We start from the raw sequence: 17,830 nt of genomic DNA, 5'->3' as shown, positions 1-17,830 counted from the left end.
GACCTGTTCATTGTGTCTTTTTGTGTTGGGATGTATAAGTACCCAGCCACGTCCACTTTTAATTTTTGTCTATCTGATGAGTTAAGCCTTTTTCAACTGATTTTTATAGTTCATTCTTATGTTGTACTGTTATACCACTGTCCCAGGTTAGGGGAGGGTTTGGATCCCGCTAACATGTTTAACCCCACCACATTATTTATGTATGTGCCTGTCCCAAGTCAGGAGCCTGTATTTCAGTGGTTGTCGTTTGTTTATGTGTTACATATTTGTTTTTCATTCATTTTTTTACATAAATAAGGCCGTTAGTTTTCTCGCTTGAATTGTTTTACCTTGTCTTATCGGGGCCTTTTATAGCTGACTATATGTGGTATGGGCTTTGCTCATTGTTGAAGGCCGTACGGTGACCTATAATTGTTAATGTTTGTGTCATTTTGGTCTTTTGTGGATAGTTGTCTCATTGGCAATCATACCACATCTTCTTTTTTATATACTCACAGAACACTTGAGTTCTACTGGTTTACAGTATGTTAGTAGGGTTTATGTCTAATCGTGCTGAGACAAATATGCCTAATGGTTTAGAGGCAAAGATGCCTAGAAGTCCAGAGGCAAACATTCATAATTAAATCTGAAAACAAGTTCATATACAGTTCTTAATGACATGAAACTGTATGAATGTTATAAAAGAAGTTGGTGTTTACTTGACCAAACATGCATACCACCTGCATGGCTAAATGTGACTTACTCTTGCAACTATAAAATGAACAATGATGAAATAATTTTATTTCCAAAACACCTTTTGGGAACTAATAAGTACATTGTATCAATACATAAACAGAATTTTGCTCTCAACTTGCTTAAACTTTAAAGAGTAACTATTGCAAAAACAAAACAACATAACAAAATAAAATAAACAAATAGAATATCTTGATAAGGAGGTAGATCTGACTAGTGGATAATACACATTCAGTTATATGTTTGTTTCTTAGGAATGATCATGTTCAAGCACTTCAAACCACAAAATTAAATATTCAACGAATGATAATTTTTCTATAGGTTTTTATGCAGACTTCAGCAAAACCACGAAATTAAATATCCACCAATATGCAAGTTTTTCTTAATCCACGAAAATTGGTACCCACGAAAATAAGTGAATTATTATATAAATCCACAGTACATGATTTTTACAATAATAGAATGCGGTGCATTCTTCAAATATACTTCAAGCTTTCTCAAGTTCTAGAATTAAGGTTATGTATGGTGGTTATGGTCCCTTATCGAAATTAGTTTTTTTACACATGTAAATTACAGTGCAAGGCTGAAAAAACTAAAATTTGAACAATTTAGATATAAAATCATATAAAGGAATGTACACTTATGTAAACTGTCACAAAAACATAAAAGACAAGAAACAAAATGTAAAAATAAAATAGAAATGAACCTTTTAAATATATACAAATTACATAATATAGTTCAGTGATATGGCTGCAGCTTAATAACATTTCAGGTAATAATAATTTATTTGGAATGACTAGAAAATGGAATGTATACTGCCGCTTAATAATATTTCAACTAATAATAATTTATTTGGAATGACTAAAAAATGAAATGTATACTGCAGCTTAATAATATTTCAGACCTGTAATAATAATTTATTTGGAATGACTAGAAAATGGAATGTATATAACTTCACTGGTAACATGTTCTTTTAAGGTATATAAATGTCACAAGATAAATATTGAGGTAGTGATGTGACTTTTACATTTTTCAAGGTCGTATCTGGAAACATAAAAGATTTCCTAAATTAGATCTATATATATATATATATATTTAAGCAATTAAATGTAGATTAATAAATAACAAACATACATCTTTGTATTGGTCATATTTAAAATACTTTTTTCAAATCACTTTAAAAAAAAAAGAGATATTGAGAAGGACTGCTTGACTTAATCACTTATAAATATTTTACATTTCAATTCCTTTCCAGAATTTTAACAAATTGTCAAAATAAGTAGTCTAAGGGATAGTAAATCACATTCTAACATTAATAAATCATCATCAGTAAATACATATCTAAACACTCTTCAGAAAACAATAAATTGTCTTTTTGGAATGTAGTGAATTGTCTCCCCTTGATCATTTAATCCAGTTACATTTTATCATGTTTACATAACCATCAAGTTTTCAATTTAACCAAAAAACAATCTACATTTAAATTCATAAGTAGCAAATAAAAGAGGACTAGACCATTCAACTGGTAATTGTTTATTTTTTTATAATTTATCAACTGCACTGATTTCTCCCTTTAATTTATTGCTATAACCATGATAACACAAGTTATCTTCTCTTTGTAAAACACAAAAATTTTAACTCTCCCTATAAATATGATTAAATAAATCAGTTTAATTTTGATCTTTCAAACCATTTCTTCAACTTATTCACTTATGGTGTTTTCTGCTTCCATAAGATAACTTCTGCCATGTGTAATTCTCATTTTAATCTTTCTTTCTATATTGTTTTCCTCTTGGGAGTCTTCATCAATAGCATCTATTTTACTTCTTTTTCTCTTCCTTCTATTTTCGTGTGTCAGTAAATTCATAAGTAGCAAATAAAAGAGGACTAGACCATTCAACTGGTAATTGTTTATTTTTTTATAATTTATCAACTGCACTGATTTCTCCCTTTAATTTATTGCTATAACCATGATAACACAAGTTATCTTCTCTTTGTAAAACACAAAAATTTTAACTCTCCCTATAAATATGATTAAATAAATCAGTTTAATTTTGATCTTTCAAACCATTTCTTCAACTTATTCACTTATGGTGTTTTCTGCTTCCATAAGATAACTTCTGCCATGTGTAATTCTCATTTTAATCTTTCTTTCTATATTGTTTTCCTCTTGGGAGTCTTCATCAATAGCATCTATTTTACTTCTTTTTCTCTTCCTTCTATTTTCGTGTGTCAGTAAGTGTCGCTTCAAATTCCATAAGTTGATTGCTCTATAAGGACATAGATCACACGGGAAAGGCCTTTCACCCGTGTGTATTCTTCTGTGGTTCATCAAATCTTTACTACATCTAAATCTTTTTCCACATTCTTCGCATTTCAAAATCTTTTTCTGAAGTGATTCTCCCGTATGGAGTTCCATATGACGTTGAAGACTTGCCTTTTTTGTAAATTTGGCATGGCAAATGAGACATTCTTCTTTTTTAACTCCATTATGCATATAGTTAATGTGATGCATTAGATATCGATGGTGGTTAAATGTACGATTACAGAAAGGACATATATGTGATTCGTTAAGATCTTTATCATGTAATGAAATGTGTCTTAATAAATTTGTTTTGTTTGATAAAGACTTTTGACAAATTCCACATATCCATTGTCCAGTGTCGCTATTGTGTGTCATTTTATCTTTGTATTTTTCAAAGGTACTCTGCTGTCTATTCGACTCTTTGTGACCTTTAAGATGTGAAAACAGCTTTGCCTGAGAATCAAAACTCATTTTGCAATGTGCACAAATAAATTCAGCATCAGAACTAACTTTGTTAGGCTTAGAATTATGACTTGTTTCTATGTGATCCATATATTCTGTCATAGAATCACAAATTTTTTTACATCTTTCGCAAGTCATTTCAATTTTATTTCCTGGATTGTTGGTGTTCTTCTTCTCAGATTTCTTTTTTCGATTCACCGTTTTCTTTCTGATTATGTTTCCCTTTGAATTTTTTTCATATTTCGGAGTTTCCTTTCCAGTTGTGACCTCTGTTAATTTCTTAACCTTTGGTATTATGTTCTCAATCAGTTTCTTTTCTTCTTTTTGTGTGTCATTCCCGATTCTGACCTCATCTTCTGCTGGTTCTTTTAGTTTTTCTGTAATGGGGTTTTCCACAGATTTCTTTTCTGTTTCCCGTTTCATTGATTCTTGTGAACGATTGTGACACAACAGGATATGTTTCTTCAGCATCATGGCCGTCATAAAACTTCCAATACAGTCTTGACATTTGAAATTTCCCTTACAATCCTTTAAATGAGTAATGATATGTTGTTTTTCTCGAAATTTTTTCTGACATTTTGTACAATGATAAATAATTAAGTTTTCATCAGATTTCTTCCAGTCTTGAGTAATACTTGTTTCTTCTGGTTCTTTTGTTTTTTCTGTGTAAATTGGGTCTTTCACAGATTTCTTTTCTGTTTCCTGTTTCCTTGATTCTCGAGAACGATTGTGACACAACAGTATATGTTTCTTCAGCATCATGGCCGTCATAAAACTTCTAATACAGTCTTGACATTTGAAATTGTCAGTATTTTGGGGTTTTGGTTCACAATCCTTTATATGATCAATGATTTGATGTTGTTTTTGAAAACTTTTGTGACATTTTGCACATTGATAAATAATTTGCTTTTCTTCAGATTTCTTCAAGTCCTGAGTAATACTTTTTAACTTCCCTGTAGAAATAGAGTAAATAAATTTATCAACGACCCTGTCAAACTCAGTATCTTTATTTAATTGATCGATGAATTGTTTATGTTCTATATCAACACTGTTAGCTGTCATTTCAAAATACATGTTCAAATGTTCCTTGACAAAATGTCTGCTAGCAAACTTCTTATTACAACATCTGCAAATAAATATGGTTTTAACCTTTTCCCGGACTTTTGTCCCATCATCCTTAACAGGTAATTCATCTGACGTGGCAGCTTCAAATTGATTTTCTGCTGTTCGATTCCTTCCCTCAGCTAATTCTTCCACCTCAACAAATTTGAAATGATTTACAAGTGTCTTTTTCATCCCTTCATCTTTCACCTCATATTCATTTGACTTGACAGTTATGAAATGATTTGCCAGTGTCTTATTCATTCCGTCATCTTCTTCAGCTAATTCATCTGACTTCGCAGCTTCTAATTGATTTTTCACCCTCTGTTTCATTCCCTCAACTAATTTATCTGACCCCGCAGAGTGAAATTGTTTTTCCACTGTATCAATATTGTTTAAAAGGGAAGGAAGCTTGATTCTATTGCTGGTTTTATTTTTTTTACTACCAACATCTTTTGATTTTTTGAATTTGCTATCAGTTTCTAACAGGGCGTCATCTGTATTCTGTTTAGCAATTTTCTTGCTGGTTTCTACTGCATCCCTGTTGGAAATTTCGTTCCTGGTTCCCTGTATTTGTGATGAGTCTACAGATGTCTTAATCTTATTATCTGGTGAAGAAGGATCTTCTTGAGAACTGTCTTTTGCTTTCTGTTCTATTGTACTGTCTTTATCATTGTATGAAGGCTGATGGGTGTTAACATGGTGAATAAAAGAAGGAACAGTTTTGAATGATTTTCCACATAAAACACAGTTAAAATCCAAGTTCGTTAAGATGGGTTCATCTGAATTTGAGCTAGAGCTTTCATCAGATGTCTGAATAAGAAAAGATGTTGGTTTCTTTTCTTCTGAATGGCTATCAAGTGAATTGTCACTAATAATAAAAGTTGTTGGTTCTATTTCATCTGAATGGCTATCAAGTGAATTGTCACTTATTATATATGTGTAAGATTCTTTTTCTATATATAGATCTTGTGAACTATCATCTGAACTGTCATCCTTATTATTTTGAAAATCTGTAGAATTGTTAAGTTTGTTATCAGGTGTAGATAAATTCCACTGTTTCTTATCTTCATGACTCTCAAGACTTTCCTGGTTTCTAAATTTTTTTGGACAGTTGGTACACTGATAAAATTTCTTTTTTCCTGAGTCAGACATGGCATTTTGACGATTCTTATAAGAATTCTTTCCTTTATACATTATACCGATATTTTCCATCATATGAGACATGGCATGTTTTAACATTACTGACTTTAAAGTGAAGGATTTCCCACACACATGGCACACAAACTTTTTTCCTGCATTGTGTGATCTTCGATGTATTGTAAGTGTGCATTCCTGGTGAAATAATTTACCACATTTGTCACAAGAAAACTTTTTGATTCCTAGGTTATTCATAGTGATCATGTGACCAGGGTATTTGGCTAAACTTGTCCTGAATTTTGATCTCTATCAATGATACTAATTGTTGTTCCTTATGCCATATAAAAAATGTCTTTAACTGGAGGAATTTTCTTCTATCTTCTTCATCATAAAACCTGAAAGAAAAAGAAAATTATAACTCAATATATTTTTAATAAAGAAAATTCAATTCATATTTAGTACAAACATTTTTTTTAAACTGTGCTGTTGTCTGACATCCAGAAGACAAATTTAAAAGCATTACTAATGACTGAATGTTATTTTTCCTTACAGGAAGGAGAACATTATCAGGATACAGTCAAGTCCAGAATATTGACTGATAGTATGGATAGACTGGCTAAGATACTTGACTGTTGTGTACTCAATTCAATTTCTATTGCCGTACCTAGTAATTTTCACTAAATATTTCGTTATTCTCTAAAAATGCAAATGAAATAAAGAACAGCAATAAATTCAATGTTACTTTGCTTTTTTATTGTTTTTTGTTGTTGCTGTGAATCTATTGATTTTGTGTCATGGATGGATACTGTGTATCCTTTGTTTTTCTAGTTTATATATTTTTATTTTTTTTTTCAAAATATTATTCACACAACAATCAAACCAAAATGAAAGTTTATTTAATACCATAATAACATCACACTTCAAACATTTCTGTGAATATATTAATCTATATAATATTTCATCATAGGTGTCCTATTATGCATTAATTAAAAGTTATTGGTTTATATGAATTAAACAAAATTTCAACAAAACAAATTCATGACCAAGACTATTTGCAACTGGATAGATTCATGGTTTGATCTGAGAAAAATATGAACATTTTTAAAACAATGAATTAACAAGAGGCTGTCACAACGACAGCAAACCGGATTTATAAACATTTATTTGTGTCCTGGCAATATCACAAGAACCATTACTGATGAATGGTGAAAGTGAAAATCGTCAATATCAAATTTGACCTCCATTTTGTAGTCAGTATCAACATATTAAAATTTGAAAAGCTTAGATTGAATGGTTCATGAGTAAATGCAACAAAGTGAATGGAAACACCATTTTACGATCATTCAAGAACCATAACTCCTGGCCTCACGGTCATAAAACTTTCAAGCCTGATTTTTGTACTCAAGAGTCGAAAATCAACCAATCAAATTGCTGGATTTCATGTTTCGAGCATGATTTTTGTGCTCCGAGCACTGAGCAAAGTTTTATGACCGAGAGGCCTGAACGGTAAAAGTCAAAATCGTCATTATTGAACTTGACCTCTATTTTGTCATCAATAAAAACATATAAAAATTTCAAAAGCTTTGGTTGAATGGTTCATGAGAAAATGCACGGACATGACTGGAAACACCATTTTCAATCTTTCAAGAACCATAACTCCTGAACGGTAAAAGTCAAAACCGTCATTATTGAACTTGACCTCCATTTTGTCATCAGTAACAATATATTAAAATTTGGGAAGCTTTGGTAAAACAGTTCATGCGTAAATGCACGGACACGACTGGAAACTCCATTTTTCAATCTTTCAAGAACCATATCTCCTGAACAGTAAAAGTAAAAATCGCCATTATTGAACTTGACCTTCATTTAGGTGTCAGTAACAACACATTAAAATTCTAAAAGCTTTGGTTGAAAGGTTCATGAGTTAATGCACGGACAACATTTGATTGCTGGCCGCCCGACAGCCCGGCTGCCCGGCCGCCATACATCCCCAAATCAATAACCGACATTTTTGTCACAAAAATCCGGTTAAAAATAAAAATTACAAACAGTTTTCTATCAGGATTTCCTTGAATGAGGTTCTCAGCTAACAATCAAGCTATTAAACCAAGAGTTTGAAATGGTGAAGTTGAAATTTCCTCTTCATAAATGTAAATGCTGCCATTGTGAGCTAGTTTGCCATTATGAAATTTCCATACCACAGATGACAGCTGATATGTTTCAAATGTTCTAACTACAATCCAGTCCCTTTTTCCCCTAATGTGACCTACCGAATTAGACTTATTATTGTGTTTGTACTAACATGAGCAACACAATGGGTGCCACATGTGGAGCAGGATCTGCTTATCCTTCCAAAGCACATGAGATGAGCCACAGTTTTTCTTTCATTCTTTAAGTTTCTAAAATGTATGTTGTGTTTTGTGTACTGTTGTTTGTCTGTCTGGTTTTTTTTTTTTTATCTTTTCAGCCATGGCCTTGTCATTTAATTTTTGATTGATTTTTTTTTACTATGAGTATGAATGTCCCCCTAATTTTATGTTACCTTTTATGTACACTATGCAGCTGTGGTTCTTTCTGGGTTTTTTTTTTAATATAGAAATATTTTCCTTGATACCTACAAAATAAGTTTTATATGAATAAAGTTAAAATGAAATACAGTTACTGAAAATTTTACAATAAATGCATTTGTTAGGAGTTTAACCCCACCACATTCTGTATCATATGTGCCTGTCCCAAGTCAGGAGCCTGTAATTCAGTGGTTGACGTTTGTTGCTGTGTTTAATATTTGTTTTCTCATTCATTATTTTGTATATATATATAAACATGAAAATAAGGTCGCTTGTCTCTCTCATTTGAATTGTTTTACATGTGTCATTTCCAGGTCTTTTATAGCTCTCAGACTTATGTGTTATAGACGTATCTCATTTTTAAGGCCATATGTTGAATTATAGTTGTTAATTTCACTGTCATTTGGACTCTTGTGGAGAGTTATCTAATTGACGATCAATAATCCCGAACATACCACATCATCTTTTTTTTTATATAAAAAATGCAATCAATATGAAAAGATAACCACTGATATTGAAAATCTAAAAAAGTTACTGTTTGATTACAACTCTCACCTGGTATTCTTTAAATACAGACAAGTATCATCTACAGCTAACAAGTGAAAGTTTCCTCTGTCATCTATTCATCAAATGTAATTATAACTTCATATGTTGACCTAAAGTTCTTCTAACCTTTTATGACCTATAATATCAATATTTATACTTAAATATATGTTACCTCAATAATATTCCTCAGGTCATTGATTATTAAAAAACTGGAAATGACTCGCAGGTATAAATATTCATGTACCAGAAATTTCCTTTCAAAACATATTAAATTGTTTTGCATATAATTAAAAAGAGATTATTTAATTTAAAACATCAAATACCATTTTGCTTAAAACCTTTTTCTAAATATAGACAAACAGGACAATTAAAACATGTAAATTATTGAAATTATGAAGATATATAAATAGTATACAGTAATTACAAATGCTCATATGTGTCATTATTGCTCATTTTAATTAGTGACATATTTTTTAATCATATCATACATGTCATACAGGCAACATTGCAATTAGCTTCAGACAGCTCTAATTAAGCTTCAGGTAAAGAACAGATGTATATATTTTGACTGACTTTTCATCTTTTCTGACATTTATTATTTATCTGTTTGTTCATTTTGTTGTTAGTGCTATACAACTGGTAAATTGTATATTTATGCATATTATGCTGATAAACTGTATTGTTTAAAACAATACACATGATCATGATGATAAAGAATTGAATCTTTAGCATCATATGGAAAGTGCCAGGATCTAACAATACAGCCTTCTGGCTTGGCTAAAAATAACTCAGTTCTGAAATTCAAATTTAACAAAATTTTGTCAAAGAAATTGCATCGGTTTAAATTTGCTTTAAATATTAAGTGAAAGAAGGTAAACAGACATATAATATATATGTAAAAATAAAATGTGTGGGCCTATGTTTATATCTTCGGTCCGTACTACACTAGAATAAGATTGTCTTCACATAACTTATTTGTTGAAACAGGACGATATCACGGGGTTAATAGATCAGAAAGAAAATGCACTCTCTGTTCTTTAAATACGATAGAAGACGAGTTTCATTTTATTTTACAGTGTGATTGTTATAATGAAATTAGGAGGCAGTATATTAAGCCATATTATTATAAGCGTCCATCGTCATTTAAACTTATACAGTTGTTGGGCACAGAAAATGTAAAAGACATATGTAACCTTTGTAAATATCTTTTCCATGCATGTAAACGTAGAACAGACATGTTATAAGTTACCAATACTTAATATAGATTATTACTCTTCTCGGATGTATTCATTTATCAGTTATGTATGTTTTGTGAATTTATTTATGATATATATTGTATTTGCATATATATTATATTTGTACTGATGAGCATCATTTGCTCAAAGTAATAAAAGAATTGAATTGAATACACAGTATAATTTGTTTGTACAGCATCAATTAAGAAATAAAATGCACATCTTACCCAACACCTATAAAAACACATAAATTACAGTACTCATAACTATAAAAGGGACACTACTAGATTTAAAAGTCTTTCTTGTACAATCATAAGACTTCACAATTAAAAAATCTACTCCTCATGTGAACTAAAATGTCCAATTACTGTCCAACAACTGTCTCTGTAAGCTGCCAAGTTATAAAATGACCTCTGCTTATTATCCAACATTAGATAGTCATTATCTTAATCTTAAAACTTATCCTTAAAATTAGTTAGTTAACCTTTAAGATATGATATTTAAATAATTTAATGCCACAGGATTTCTATACGTAAAATCCATTTAATCTGAATAGTAAGTTTTAACTTGCTACTAATTTTAAGACAAGAGGCTCTCAAGAGCCTTAATCCTTCACCTGTATTTCAGAGGAGAAGATTTTTAAATGTTTGCATGGTTAGCAAACTTGATGAACAAATTGTGTAAAATCGTCTTTAAAGATCAATAACTCCTTAAGGGGTCAATTGACAATTTTTGCAATATTAGCTTTTTTGTAGATCTTACTTTGCTGAACATTAATGATGCTTACAGTTGATATCTAGGCCACACCAATTTAATTTCTTGTTCTACGGATTTTTGGACTCCAAAAATTGGGGCGAGCGAGCGATTTGAAAATTTTAATAAAAAAATATATAATTTGCAAATTTTTCAGGCGAAGCTTAAAAAGTAAAGGCGAGCGATTATAATTTTTTTTTGTAAACATAAAATAGTAGGTTTTGACTATATTAAAACTTGATATATCACTTGTACCTTGACATATTTCTTTAATTTATGAAGTATTTTTCCCTGTTCAACAAGAAATAATTGAATAATTAAATCTGGTCTATGTATGTGTGACTGACAATGAGACAATTCTCCATCCAAGTCATAATCAGGTTCAGAACAACCCCTTAATGTTATGAATATCCCTTTTATGAGGTGTCAAAATATTAAAGTTATAATATAATTTTTTTGTAAAAACACTTTAAGTACAAAAGGGCTGATATTTTCCCAAAGAACTATAATATTTGGTATTAAATGGTCAAATCATGTCCAAGAATTTTGTAATATTCCTGGAATTAAACCATGTTAACACATTTACTTTAACAGTTTAATATTATTCAAAATAAGTGGACCCATCCCTCTTTCAGAAAAATTGTTTAAAATATAATGTACTTCTCCTCTTTTTGATTAAAAAATTCTAATATGTCAAAGGTTTTGTATAGTAGCACTGTACAAATCCTTAGTATTTCTATTTTCTTTTCTACAAGACTGAACAGTAAACATGGTAAAATGACCCCTTCAAGGCCCTCCTCGTCTGAGGGAGGGTTGGTCCCAACCTGATAATTACAAACATAGGTCAAAGCACGGCCTTTTACACAGTGCTTAGATCAAGACCAACCAACAAGCTATAATAGACCACAACTTAGTATTGTACACAATTCGAACAGGAAAACCAACGATCTAAATTATATTTCCAAACGGGAAAATACAAATGAACCACATCAACAAACGATAACTGCTGAACGACAGGTCTCTGAATCAACCAGGACAGGTGCACAAACCTGCAGCGGGTATGACTGTCACCATACATTATAATTGCAGTTGAAGGCAAATCCTTCAGAAGTTCTGTGTACTTTATTTTAACAACGAACATTTTTTTATAGGGAATATAAGTTAGGGGGAAAGAAACCAACGTTTTGTTCTGTACTGGTATTTCTATTTATATCGGAGCACTCCCGTTTGGAATAAATTGGTTTCATGCTGAAACAAATATTCTCGCAGATAGTTACAGTGTTGTGGGGTGCTGATAGGTTTAAAATCGTTTTATAAAGGCCAGACTGTGATTTTAAAAAACAAATATTGAAATCTTTATATAATATTTACAAAAAAACGGTGCGGGAAATGGACATGATTTAATTTCCAGATGCGGGAAGCGGGAATATAATAAAAATAAAAAAAATCTGTTTTGAAAAAAATAGGTGCGGGCGGGTCCGTCGAACAAGGAATCAAATTGGTGTGGCCCTATCTATAATAATATTCAAGATAAAAATTAAAAAAACTGCAAAATTTCCTTAAAACTACCAATTTAATGGCAGCAACCCAACAATGAGTTGTTCGATTCATCTGAAAATTTCAGGACTGATTGATCTTGACCAATTGAACATACCCCATGTCAGATTTGCTCTAAAAGCTTTAGGTTTTGAGATATTAGCCAAAAACTGCATCTGACCCCTATGTTCTATTTTTAGCCATGGTGGCCATGTTTGTGGATGGATCAAAACTTTGGATACAATTTATAAACTAAATACCCTTTAAGAAGGAAAATTTAGTTAAGGTTTGAAGGTATTTGGCCAAGTAGTTTCTGAGGAGAAGATCCAGGCCATCGAGAGCTAACAAAAGGAGTGAAAGGTCAAATTGACTGCTAGCGCACCTAGGCCTTGGATTAACCCCAGCCTCACCCCATGTGTATATCAAGCCTGTAACATCTTTCCCAGTGTAAAGGCAAAACACAACCCTCTGTACATTGCAATTCTATCTAGTGAGGTATGTCAGGCCTAAAAAAAAAATCTGTGTTTCCAGTAACATCATTTTGAAAAATAGGGTTTAGGTATAGGGGGAGGGTTGAGATCTCATAAACATGTTTAACCCCGCCGCATTTTTGCGCCTGTCCCAAGTCAGGAGCCTTTGGTCTTTGTTAGTCTTGTATTATTTTGGTTTTGGTTTCTTGTGTGCAGTTTGGAAATTGGTATGGCGTTCATTATCACTGAACTAGCTAGTATATATTTGTTTAGGGGCCAGCTGAAGGACGCCTCCTGGTGCTGGAATTTCTCGTTACATTGAAGACCTGTTGGTGACCTTCTGCTGTTGTTTTTTTCTATGGTCGGGTTGTTGTCTCTTTGATACATTCCTCATTTCCATTCTCAATTTTATTGGTAGGTCAGATTTTTTTGATTTTTTTACAATTTTTTTTGACATTGAAAACGAAATTCGTAAAATTATCATGGTTTTTCCAAGTCAGGACAGACGCGGATTTAAGGGGGGTCCGGGCCCCCCCTTTTTGGGAAAAAATTTGGTTGCTTATATAGGGAATCACTGAAGCGTAACTGGAGCGGGCCCCCTCTTAGGTCAGTCAGTGGGCCCCCACTTATGAAAATTCCTGTATCCGACACAGCAGGATCCCCTCACCAGATTGTAGTACCACTGGCATTGAAGGAGATGTGATGTCTATAATTATCATCTGTAAAAAAAAGTCTACTCCACTTTATGTGACTTGATAGATCAGATGACTGTCCATTTGTTCCACAAACTTTTTTAAGCTATTTATAAAATGTTTCCTAGTATTTTCTAATGTCTTACATTTTGATATAAATTTAAACATGTTCAATATCTTTTTCACTGGTCATCATTGCACAAGGGACAAATCCTGTTTTTTTTAGATCTTCCATTGTCTTCAGGAAATTACAAGAAAAAAAAAGGCCATGCCTCACTGCCTAAAAATGGTCAATGCCATTAATTTTCAAATAAATCTTAAAGTAAGGTTACAATGTACATACAAGATTTATTAAAAACAAGATGAGGCTGGGGTCCTTGCAAAAAAAAAATCCTTCATCGAAAACATATATGTGAATCCAGCGTTTGATGTTAGGGGGAACTCTAGTCCAAATAATTATGATTCTGGCAATATAAAAAAGAAGATCTGGTATGATTGCCAATGAGAAGTTACTATCCACAAAAGACACAAAAGACACAAACATTAACAACTATAGGTCACTGTACGACCTTCAACAATGAGCAAAGCCCATACCGCATAGTCAGCTATAAAAGGCCCCGATAAGACAATGTAAAACAATTCATTTTAATTTTTTATCTGGGAGCGTCCACGAACAAAATTAAAATACCCTTGCCAGACGTCATAATTATTTGGATATGGGGTACTCCTGAGAATTGGGATTTAGAATAGAGGACTTTTATTTTACACAAACCTTGGCTGTAATTTTATTTTTAAATCCATTTTCATGAGCATGATGAATGTGGTGGTGCATCCCTGGTTTCCCCTCTCTGTAATATTGTTTTTCTAGTGACTGTGAGGTCAGGCACAGCCTTCATTTCTTCATATTATTTTTTTCTTGTAATAATTATTTCAGGGGGGGGGGGGGCATTATGTTTTCTTAAAAAAAAAATAGAGGAAATAATCATTTATTCTGTATTTCAAAAAACATATCTAGGTCTATGTTTTTCTTCATAAAATAGAAAAAAATATGTTTTAATTTAAAGAAAGTAAACATTTTTTTTTAATCAGGTCCCAAGTCCAACTGAGAAATTTTTAATGATGAATTTGGTGTAACAGTAAAAATTGAATAGTTTACGTTCAGTGTTTAGAAAATTATGTGAGCTTTAACATGTGTAAATTTCTGTTGTAATATAGGTAACAATACACCTTATCGCTATTTGTCCGCCATTACTGGACATCACACAAGTTCCCGTAAAATTTTGACCTCATAATAGAAAATATCTGACGCCACAATGGAAAAGAGATTGTTGTATGACGTCAAAAGTTGAAGCGGAACAGATTCTTGGGTCAAGCGGAAATAGCGATAAGGTGTATTGTTGCATATATATCTTTTATTGTCTGTGTATTTCATATGTTATTGTTTATTATATATTGTCTGTATGCTATATGTCCTCTAGCTGGGGCCCTAATTTGATAAATAAAAATACTATGGAATATATATACATTTATTTTTACAACTCCACGTTTTAGACCATGCCGTTCCTAGAGATTTTATGTTTTCTGAAGAAAAACACCTTTTCATTGAAAAGTCAATCAGTAAACTTTTTATGATCTTGTATCCGTACCCTGTAGATGAAGTAGGGCCTGTATCTCTGTGACACATACGACAATTGTAAGAAATATATCCAATTTGTATTCTGAGGGAGACTGATCAAAACAGAAATTGATGCAGTTCAGGCTTTCTCATACCTGACATACCTGCACGTCTCAGCTTGAACTTCATAACCTGAAAATTTGTTCTAGGTTCATACATTTGTGTTCATCGTGTACATTTTATGGTGGATGTTTTTTTAAGACTTTTAACTGATAGAGAAATATGAAGGCCACATATGTTACACTTACAACTCTTTTCTTTTTGTCTTTCATATTGACGGAACCTTTGGGCGATTCTAACTGCTTGTTCCGATCCGGAAAAGGTTCTAGTTTGAGCGCGGATTAATTCAAACATTTTATTTTATCACCTATTAGAGCAAACATGTTCTACCTTTGATTTAATATCTGTTCAAAGCTAAAATATTATACATGGATGCTTTTGGCGTGAACCCTTTATAAATATTCGTTATCCATCTGTTGGATGTCATTTTTGTGTTAGTTAGAGCTTTTGATTTTGCCATATAATTAAGGACTTAGAGTTTCCGTTTTGAATTTTCCTCGGAATTCCACATTTTATTAATTTACTTTTTCTAATTATTTTGGTCTCAAGTGAAGTACTGCAATTTCAATTCGTCATGAATTCTTTTCTTTTAATGAAAAAGAAAATTTGAGGTTTACATAAAATATACTAGTAGAAATTCAAATACAAGAATAGCAAAAAAAGTAAAAACAAATTATGTCCGAAATAAAAAAAAAGAAATTAGAAATGCCACCAAGGCTATACATTATAATAGGATCTACTAGGACTAGCTTTTAGGTTAGAGCGTCACATTTACGAATGAAATCTGAATTTTGTCATGTCTTTTACGATTAAACGCAAGACGTAAATTCGTTTTATAATTGTATGTAACGTCAAGTCTGTAAATATAAGACTGATTTATTGTTCGTTGCTTATAACATCCAGTGGCAAATGTTTCAGGACGAGAGACAAATAGCAATGAATATAGTAAAGGTATGTCCTATAATAAAGGCAGTAAGGGACGAAGGTCAGTAAATTTTGACTGCCACTGGAAAATGAGGTTATATTGAACAGGAAAGGTTGATAGAAAATTTGTCTTGCAACCGTCCACCTTTGAACCCCTCAAAACGTTGGTCACTCACTAAAGTAGGTCGTCTGTTTGCCAGTGCGAGTACGAGTGACAATTTCATTGCAAACAGCAAATGTAACTGTTTCTATTATGACTGTACATGGCTGCGTACTGGTACACCACACAGCTAAACGGACGCACTTCATTTTTTCGGCAAAATGTGTACTAGTCCGGTGAAAACGGACGTCATAATAAACTCCGAAATATATAAATGAACTAAAATTAAAAATCATACAAGAGCTAACAAATGCTAAAACCTCCTGACTTGGAACAGACACAAAAATGCGGCTGGGTAAAACATGTGTTTCGCGATCCCAACCCTCCCCTATACCTCTTGTGGAGAGGGGTGGGGTCTTCTGTGCAAAATGAAGTAGTTTTACTTTTGCACTCAAAGGGTTTCTGCGTGTTGCTGTGAAGCAGATAATTAATTCTCATCATGTCTTGTAACGCAATGTCATGTAATTAATTATAAGTTCTTCTCAAGCCATGATATTTATTTTCCTAATCTCTACCCAAATTCATTCTCATCATGTCTTGTAACGCAATGTCATGTAATTAAGTTCTTCCCAAGCCATGATATTTATTTTTCTAATATCTACCCCTTTCCAGGAAATCAAGTTGTCGTTTCAAAAGTTTCGATATAAGAGTAAACGACACACATTGTTATCAATTACTTTTATTTCTGTATTCTGTAACTAGGCAATTTTTAAAACTATATATATATCTCAATCGCTTTAGAATTTTGAGAAAAACGAATCCTCTTTCAAATTTTGTTTGGGTTGACACATCTTTTTGATACACAAATATCGACAGGACAAATGGCAAACGGAAAATTTTACTCCCTCCCGGGCCCTGTTGCCAAAATTGTCGGCGGCATTCTCTTATAATATAAATCCTACACCATATCAAGTTAGGGCACTCAGACATCCTTTAACATTGTTTTAAAGATAAAAGAATAAGATTGCGTAGCTTATTCATATTTGTGTCTACTCTTCCTTTACTAGTAATGGAATATTAGTCATATCAAATTAAAATAGGTTGGTGTGGCCCGTTAAAGTTTATTAAGATGTTTAATCAAATCGTGCAAACATGAGGGTCTGGATTAGGGGGGGGGGGCTGTCATTCTGTAAAAAAATAATTTTCACCCCTATTTTCTCTAATCTTTAAAATAAACCCCTTTTTTCTCTATTTAATCTTCATTTTTTTTGCCTGTTATTCTCTAATCTTCATTTTTAAGGGCATTATTCTTTAATCATTTAACCCCATCCAAACCCTCATACATACGGATTTTTCCTTGTTATATGTTATTAAATTTTATAATCATAGAAAATATAATCCATCAAATATGTAATATTTGAAATCCTTTACTGTATGTATAACATGTCAATAATTAGTGGGCCGGCAAGGAAAGTCTGGAGAGTGGAAGTTTAGCATACACTGGCAGTTTTATGGACGTTGGACATTTTATA

At 32.1% G+C, this 17,830-nt stretch overlaps 1 protein-coding gene across 1 annotated transcript; it reads right to left on the bottom strand.

Moving 5' to 3' along the window:
- Window positions 1-2,596: 2,596 nt before the first annotated feature.
- On the bottom strand, window positions 2,597-15,535 carry LOC134724784 (zinc finger protein Xfin-like). The gene is made up of 4 exons (XM_063588031.1): window positions 15,463-15,535; window positions 8,863-8,989; window positions 8,283-8,354; window positions 2,597-6,135 (listed from the first exon to the last, which is right to left on the bottom strand). Exon 4 carries the CDS (start codon window positions 6,002-6,004, stop codon window positions 2,813-2,815), a length of 3,192 nt encoding a protein of 1,063 aa, XP_063444101.1. The 5' UTR covers window positions 6,005-6,135; window positions 8,283-8,354; window positions 8,863-8,989; window positions 15,463-15,535; the 3' UTR covers window positions 2,597-2,812.
- Between the last annotated feature and the right edge of the window lie 2,295 nt (window positions 15,536-17,830).

The sequence above is a fragment of the Mytilus trossulus genome, chromosome 7 (genome assembly GCF_036588685.1).
Source record: "Mytilus trossulus isolate FHL-02 chromosome 7, PNRI_Mtr1.1.1.hap1, whole genome shotgun sequence".
NCBI lineage: Eukaryota > Metazoa > Mollusca > Bivalvia > Mytilida > Mytilidae > Mytilus > Mytilus trossulus.
The sequence above is the reverse complement of the archived record's forward strand: the minus strand, read 5'-3'. Positions and strand labels throughout refer to the sequence as shown.

Coding starts and splice junctions, on each gene's coding strand:
- LOC134724784 (XM_063588031.1), bottom strand. CDS start 6,004: ATGATCACTATGAATAACCTAGGAATCAAAAAGTTTTCTTGTGACAAA.